This window comes from Athene cunicularia (genome assembly GCF_003259725.1).
Source record: "Athene cunicularia isolate RWA chromosome 21 unlocalized genomic scaffold, athCun1 chr21_part1, whole genome shotgun sequence".
Classification (NCBI taxonomy): domain Eukaryota; kingdom Metazoa; phylum Chordata; class Aves; order Strigiformes; family Strigidae; genus Athene; species Athene cunicularia.
Window position 1 is genome coordinate 1,054,468 of NW_020799127.1, and position 7,817 is coordinate 1,062,284.

At 55.2% G+C, this 7,817-nt stretch overlaps 1 protein-coding gene across 2 annotated transcripts in view; it reads left to right on the plus strand.

Annotated features, from left to right (window-relative positions):
• Positions 1–5,873, plus strand: part of ECE1 (endothelin converting enzyme 1) — a 10,372-nt gene extending 4,499 nt beyond the window's left edge. For both annotated transcript variants that reach the window (XM_026862685.1, XM_026862686.1), the window contains exons 5-18: positions 40–164; positions 461–673; positions 765–956; positions 1,458–1,600; positions 1,682–1,796; positions 2,014–2,124; positions 2,327–2,425; positions 2,548–2,625; positions 3,013–3,116; positions 3,317–3,427; positions 3,556–3,623; positions 3,706–3,896; positions 3,989–4,084; positions 4,372–5,873. In XM_026862685.1, coding sequence (XP_026718486.1) covers positions 40–164; positions 461–673; positions 765–956; positions 1,458–1,600; positions 1,682–1,796; positions 2,014–2,124; positions 2,327–2,425; positions 2,548–2,625; positions 3,013–3,116; positions 3,317–3,427; positions 3,556–3,623; positions 3,706–3,896; positions 3,989–4,084; positions 4,372–4,548 — 1,823 coding nt within the window. In that variant the 3' untranslated portion in view covers positions 4,549–5,873. The remainder of the gene's footprint in view (positions 1–39; positions 165–460; positions 674–764; positions 957–1,457; positions 1,601–1,681; positions 1,797–2,013; positions 2,125–2,326; positions 2,426–2,547; positions 2,626–3,012; positions 3,117–3,316; positions 3,428–3,555; positions 3,624–3,705; positions 3,897–3,988; positions 4,085–4,371) is intronic.
• The last annotated feature ends 1,944 nt before the right edge of the window (positions 5,874–7,817 follow it).

Genomic DNA, 7,817 nt, shown 5'->3' on the forward strand with positions numbered 1-7,817 from the left:
CCCCCCCCCCCCCCCCCCCCCCCCGGGTACATCTTACAGAAAACACCACAGCCAATGTGTCAAGCGAGGCGGAGCGCAAGGCGCAGCGTTATTACCAAGCCTGCATGAATGAGAGCAAGATCGAAGAGCTGCGTGCCACCCCGCTCGTGGAACTCATCCAAAAGGTTTGTCCCTTTCTTTGCAGAAAAGCTGTCTACCCTCTGCAAAATGGGGGAAAAAAAGTTCATTTATGGGCAGTCCCAGCACCCTCCAGACCCCATTCCTGGTGCTTCCTTGGGCAGAGCATCCCCCAGGGCAGGGGAGAGGCAGGGATTTACAGGATTTATAGGCAGGTCTTGCCTCTCCTGGGTTTTTTAGCCCCACTGCAAGATGTTTTCCCCCCAGGGTGGGTACTGGGGGGATATTTAAGCAGCTCCAAGTGGTCATTCCTTAGCCAAAAAGCTGGCTGCTCTCTCCCCAGCTGGGTGGCTGGAACATCACAGGTCCCTGGGCAGGGGACAACTTCAACGCAACGCTGCGGGAGGTGACGGCGCATTACCGCACCTCGCCCTTCTTCTCCGTCTATGTCAGCGCCGACTCCAAAAACTCCAACAGCAACGTCATCCAGGTGGATCAGTCGGGGTTAGGCCTGCCGTCACGGGATTACTACCTGAACAAGACAGAGAATGAGAAGGTGAGGTTGTCAGGGGAAATCTGGCTTTGCCGGGGAGGTGCTGTGGGTGGGTGGCACCCACTATGCTGATTTCCCCCCTTCCACCACGTAGGTGCTTGCTGGGTACCTGAACTACATGGTACAGCTGGGGATGTTCCTGGGAGGCACCGACGAGGAGTCAACACGGCAGCAGATGCAGCAGATCTTGGACTTTGAGACAGCACTAGCCAACATCACCATCCCACAGGAGAAGCACCGGGACGAGGAGGTCATTTACCATAAAATGACAGCTGGAGACCTGAAGGTAGGGATGGAGTTGGCGAAACTCCCAGCTCCACTGTGGCTTGGGGATGGGGGCCGGATGGATGGAGGTGATGCAGCTCTTGCGAGGCAGCCCCTGGGAAGCTCTTGTGCAATTGTTGGCCTGTGTCCTCCTTGGGGAAATCCCACCCTGAGCCGCTCCTCCCAGCTCTGGACCACCTCAAGGGCCAGCGGCCGTCCTGCTGCGGCACTGATGCCCCCCCAGTGCTGCTGTCTGCGGTCCAGCTGCGGATGTCAGCCCCCAGAGGGGCCCTAATGGGTTGTGTCAACATTTTTGACACCCGCCCCACTTTCTTTTCCTTTGCGGGAGAAAATTGTTTACTTCCCTCTGACCTTTCAAGGATGCTGCTGTTATGGGAAACAGTCTCTGCAAAATCAGCTGAATCCCTCAAACGTGGCTGATGCAGCAGCTTCCAGCTCAGGAAGCGGCTGCCATCCCCCTCTGATGGTTTGTGGGTCCATAGCAGCAGCGTGGCTTTTGCAGGAGCTGGCACCAGCCGTGGACTGGATGCCCTTTCTGACCACGGTCTTCTACCCTGTGGAGCTCAATGAGTCAGAGCCCGTCGTGGTCTACGCCAAGGAGTACCTGGAGCAGGTCTCTGACCTCATCCTGGCCACTGATAAATGGTGAGAGCCCCCAGCCCGTGCAGAGGGGTGCCCAGGGTGGGCAGGCACGTTCCACTGCCTGCTCACCACCTCTCGCTGCAGTCTCCTCAACAACTACATGATCTGGAACCTGGTGCGGAAAACCAGCCCCTTCCTTGACCAGCGCTTCCAGGATGCTGAAGAAAAATTCATGGAAGTGATGTATGGGACAAAGAAGGTGAGGGGGCAGCCCCCAGCGCCCCCAAATCACTGTTAAAATGGTGGCAGCTTTTTAAGCAAAGTCCTCGCTGCATTGCATCCAAAATGGATGTAGGGCAAGTTTTGGGGTGGCAGCTCCTGCACAGGGGGATGGATTTGGGCTTAATCTCCTGGTGGGGCAATGGGGTGTGAAAGTTCTGGCCATGCCACCACTGATGACTACTTGTCCTGTGCAGACCTGCCTCCCGCGCTGGAAATTTTGCATCAGCGACACAGACAACAACCTGGGCTTTGCCCTGGGGGCCATGTTTGTCAAGGCCACCTTCGCCGAGGACAGCAAGCAGGTGGTACGTCCCTGAGCAAGCAGCATGTGAGCCACCATGATGGTGGATGGTGGGGGCAGCCCACCTTTTGCACACCCTTTGGGTTTTTCACCGCTCTGCATGCCATCTCAGTTTCTTCCTTCCCACCGGTGCAAAGGGCCTGTGAACTCTCCAGAGTGGGAAGTTGGCTTTCCAGACTGACATTGTGCGACTTTGTTTTGTCTAGGCGGAGGAAATGATTGCGGAGATTAAAACTGCCTTCGAGGAAAGCTTGGAGACCCTGCAGTGGATGGATGAAGAGACGAGGAAATCGGCCAAAGAGAAGGTGAGGCAGTTGCAGCAGTGCCGGGGAGGAGAGAGAGGGTGATGGCGGAGGGTGGTGGAGCTGGGCGAGCCTGTCCTGCCATCCTTGGCACCAAAGGCACTTTGGTCCTTGTCACCCCCCAGGCAGATGCCATCTACAATATGATTGGCTACCCCAAGTTCATCATGGACCCCAAGGAGCTGGATAAAGTCTTTAATGATGTAAGTTGGTTGGAGTTGTCCCCTCAAGTCTCCTATTTTCCCCTCCACAAGCATGTGCAGGATATGTGCCCATCACCATGGCCTCAGGGCAGCCTTGAACCCCAGGTTTCCTCCGGAAGGGTCTCACTGATGTTCTTGGCCCTTCCCTGGGGACTTCCCAGATTGCTGTGGGCCAGTCCTGGGGTGGCTGGGGCTCTTGGGATCCCTGCCCGGGAAGAGGAGGAGCCGGTTTCCGTAACAGTGATTCATTCAAGGCTCTGCAGATGTTAGGGAAGAGGAGAAACAAGAGCGGCTGTAACTCAGCTGGCTCCAGAGACTCATGACCATGGTGGGAGGAGCAGGGCCCAGGCGATCACCGTGCACCACTCACATCTTGCTCTTTTGCAGTACGAGGCTGTGTCTGACCTCTACTTCGAGAACGTCATGCAGTTTTACAACTTCTCAGCCAGAGTCACTGCCGACCAGCTCCGGAAACCACCGAACCGGGATCAGTAAGTCCTCCGCTTCCCCATTGTGCTCAGTGTGGAATATCACAACATCTGGAGCACTGGGATTTGGTGTCCACCACGCTATGCTGGTTTTGGGAGTCAAATTCAGGCAATGACTTTGCACTGTGATAAGTGGATGGCATCAGAGCGAAGATCAGTGATGGGTTTGTGCTGCCACATTGGCCATGTTCCTGTCCCTGCAGGTGGAGCATGACACCTCCCACAGTCAACGCGTACTACTCTCCCACCAAGAATGAGATTGTCTTCCCTGCTGGCATCCTTCAGGCCCCTTTTTACACCCGTGCGTCTCCCAAGTAAGAGCCTAGGGAAAACAGGGAGAGCAGAATTCCCAAGTTTCCTCCCCTCCCAAAATCTGAGGCTACATGTCATGGCTGCGGGAAGCAGCAGCTGCTCCCTAAATCTCAGTGTTGCCCTCCTGCAGGTCACTGAATTTTGGTGGGATTGGCGTGGTGGTGGGCCATGAGTTGACACACGCCTTCGATGACCAAGGTATGGCCAGGGTCAGGCTGGGGTGGGCTGCTGGAGAGGGGTGGCCAGTGGGGTGACGAAGGATCTGCTGTGTTTTTGGCAGGCCGGGAATACGACAAGGATGGCAACCTGCGTCCTTGGTGGAAGAACTCCTCGGTGGAGGCCTTCAAGCGGCAGACAGCATGCATGGTGGAGCAGTACGGCAATTACACTGTCAATGGTGAGGCCATCAACGGCAAGCACACCCTCGGGGAGAACATCGCCGACAACGGGGGCCTCAAGGCCGCCTACCGGGTAGGGCCACGGGGCTGGGGAGGTGCAGTGGGTGTCATGGTGAGGTGGGATCAGTGGTGTCCCCTGAGCCCCCTGTGCTCCCTGGCCTCCAGGCATATCAAAACTGGCTGAAAAAGAATGGGGATGAGGAAACCCTGCCAACCCTTGGCCTCACCAACCATCAGCTCTTCTTTGTTGGCTTCGCCCAGGTAGGTCACCCAGTGGTGGGTAGGGAGGGTTGGACGTGCAGGGTTTTGGGGGGGTGGAGGCATGCCCAGATGATGTTGGGAGGGTGTGGTGGCAAAACTGACGTCTGAGATGCTGCGTGGTAGATGGAGAACCAGATCGGGGTGGCGCTGGTTATAAAAAGCGAGACAAAGCTGGAGCTCGAGCTGCATTGGTGTCCATCACGCAAACGGGGAGGTTCGATTCGTCCCCGAGCAGGGCCCTGTGGTTGCAGACGCAGGCGCTCGTGCCTCTTGCCCTCCGTTTGCAGGTGTGGTGTTCGGTTCGCACACCGGAGAGCTCACACGAGGGGCTCATCACCGACCCCCACAGCCCCTCGCGTTTCCGTGTCATCGGCACTGTCTCTAACTCCCGGGAGTTTGCGGAGCATTTCAGCTGCCCCCTCGGCTCCCCCATGAATCCCCCCAAGAAGTGTGAAGTCTGGTGATGGGCGAGCGCCTGAGGGAACCAGCTGCCGGTTGCTTCGTCCTCTGCCGACAGCTGAATTTCCCTGCTCCTTTTGTAACTCAAACCACTTCTCCGTGCAACAAACTGCCCAACTCTCAGCCGGAGTGGCGCCCTGCGTCCCCCGGTATCGTCCAAGGTTCGATCCACTGTGAAAACTCTTCATCCCCTTGCTTGTTTGTGAAATGACTTCGGTTTGGGGGTCTTTTCTTTCCCACCATGACCGAGCCACGTGTCAAGGCACACGAGTTCATGGGCTCAACCTCCATACTTACACAGACAGCGCTCCAGCCTGACGCATCGCCCCGGCAAAATGCCTCTTTTTTTTGGAGGTGATAAAGGGAACGCCGTGACACCGGCAGGTTTGGCTGCGTGTCTACATCTGACGTACCTTCCTCTCTCCAAAGATGCGCACATGAGGATGGGAAATATTTTAAGATATATTTTTTGGGGGAAAATCTGTATATTTTTTTCATGCGTTGTGGAATACACTGGAAAATTTCAGGGAAAATGCATTTAAAAGCCTTTTTTAGTAAAAGATTAGTATATTTATTAATTTTTTTTAAACTTGGTGCAGCTGTAGATGACAGTCCCTCAGCCAAGGAAGCTGGATGGGGCTGCTCCAGATCCCAGGTTTCTCTGGGAGGGACTGTCCTCAGAGGATGCTGATGGGAAATTGGGGACAGCGGGCCTGGGGACAGAGCTGGAGGAAGCTGCGGGCTGCAGAAAGGCTCTGCCTTTCCTAGGGTTAGCTTTAATTTTGGAGTGCGAAGGGAAAAAAGTTATTGTGCCAAAGATGTACCCAAGGTGGTGACAGTGTGGATGAAGCACCCAGTTCTCCCTCCTGTCCCTTCTGAAGCAAGGTCAGCCGCGATTTCCTGGCCCAAATGCTTCCCCAGACAAGCGCAGGTGGTTCCTGCCGCTGCTTCGCTTGCCGCTGTGCCTGGCCTCTACTCCTGCGGAACTGCAAGGCCCAAAATCACTGCACGGCTCCAAACCTCCATCCTGCGGTGGCTGGTTTGGCACCAGTGTGAGATCTGGTCAGGATGGGGGCAAGGGGATTTCTTAAGGGTTTTTCAATATTCCTTTTGCAGTTTTGAGAAGAAACCACTGACTGTAGCTCAGGTGCTGTGTGTTGTCTCATGGGGCACCTTCTTACTCTAGAGAGAAAGCAAAGACGTAGAGGGATTTTTAATATTTATATGTAAAAGGGGGGATGGAGGGATTTTTTTTTTGTAACTATTTTTTCACCCTACACATGGGGCTTATTGTAATTGAAGTAATAAATACTTTTTACTGGGTCTGGAACTGCTCATGACTTGTTTTTTCTGATAGCAGGAGAGTCTTGCATCCCTTTATCTGCATTTCTCTCCCCATCTGCACTGATGAGACCATCCTGTGCCGACAAAGCTGAGCTGAGGAGGCTTTTCCCAGCCTGCACTTGGCATCTGCTGCCTTGCTCAGAGGCTAAAGCCAGGCTTTTGTGCCCAAAAACCTCACTCGCTGCGGGTGGTTGTTTGCTTTCCACCTCTATGGCATGGCCCCGCGCATCTCCCCAGCAGGGAGGTCTTTCCCGGATGCTTTTCCTTCCTCCCTGGGTGAATTTTTGGCTGGCCGGGCTGCACTTGGATCCAGCGACACAGGCTCTGCACAGGTTGCTCTCCAAAGGGCCTTATTTATAGCTCTGCGATGCCGACTGGATGCTGCCAGCTCAGTAACACAGGCCAACGTTTGCTCTCCAGCGGATGCTCCGTGGCTATGTCGGGCTTGCCTAAAAAATGTAAGGCAGGACCTGGATGGCAGGCTCCCTGCTGAGCCTTGCCTCAGCACCTGGGAGGGCTGATGGCTATAAAACAAGCAAAATGCTGGGTGCTCATTTGCTGTGCAGTCCCAGCTCATTAGCAGGGGCTGGGTTTGGGCTGAAGCCCCTCAGTTTTGCCTCATCAGGAGTGTATTTTGGAAATACAGGACATTTTCACTGCTGGGGTGGGCAGGATTAAACCAGTGGTGTGCAAGGGATGCAAGTGATGTGTAATTTAGACGGTAAAATTTCCCTCTTGCTGCTTTTACTGTGTTTTCTCTCCCAGATTGAATCAAAATGTAACCGGAGAGCACTCACTTTCTGCTCACGCGCTCCATGCGAGGCCCTCCGTTTTCAGCAGAGCTAGGAAAGCAGCCGCGGCCGTTGTTTTCCCCAGGAACTAGCTGGAAATGGTGGCATAAACCCGCAGAGGGCGATGGAGCCGAGAAAATCGCTGCCTCTGCTCTCCGCTCCTGGCTGGCAGGAGTTAGCGATGCTACCGGTGTGGTATTTTGGCCTGGAGCTGGCCCCTCGTGTTTAAAACGCGGTGAAATGCCTGTGTTCCTGGGAAAAGAGAGGAGCGGCGTGGGTGTAAGGCTAAGAAGAAATAAGCGGGGAGAGTGGGGTTGGAGTGAAAGGGTGTTTTCCCAGCTGCAAGAAGCAGGGAGTGGAGCACAGCCTGTCATGCTGAGAGGTAGGACGCTGTTAGAGGTGGTTTAACCATCCAAAAGGGAAATATTTTGGTGCTTGGGGCCTTACTCAAAGCAAAGGACTGGGCAGGTGATGTCTCGGCCACCGCAGAGTGGATAAGCCCAGCGCAGGAAGGATTTCAAGGGCCTGGATGGTGGCAGGGGCATGCCATGGCCGAGGGTCCCTGTGCTGGGCTTGGAGCTGGCGGTGGATGTTTGCCTGTCTGGGAGGCTGCTGGGTGTAGGCAGAGCAGGCAGGAGGTGACTCATCCTGCTTGTGTGCCAGTGCCTGGCGTGGGCTTGCCTGATCCTGGGTGGTATTCGCTTTATTTTGTGCTCAGTCGTGCCCCGGAGGGCTGAGACATTTGCCGAGGGCTGAGCCTGGGCAGGAGGAGGAACTGGGAAAGCTTCAAGCAGCGCTGAGGGTTTTTTTTGGGGGGAGGGGGTTATGTTTTGGGTTTTTTGCCTGGAGGGTTTTGGAAGGGGATCAGTGGGGGGAAAAGCAGAAGCCCAGAGAGGGAGGCGCTGCCGTACTGTGCTGGGTGAAAGCGGGTGCCTGAAGCTGGAGCCTCCAAAATGAGTTGGAAATGGCGGTTGCTCACAAGTTTGGTGAGGCTAAGCCAGCCTTCCAGGTGCGAAAGGCTACACCCAACCATCTGAACTGCTCTTCTCCTTCCCAGTTTGCCCCCTCCAAGCAGGATCTAACCCCCAACACATCACAACGGTGCTGGGGTCACCTCCTAGGACTGCAAGATTTTAGGG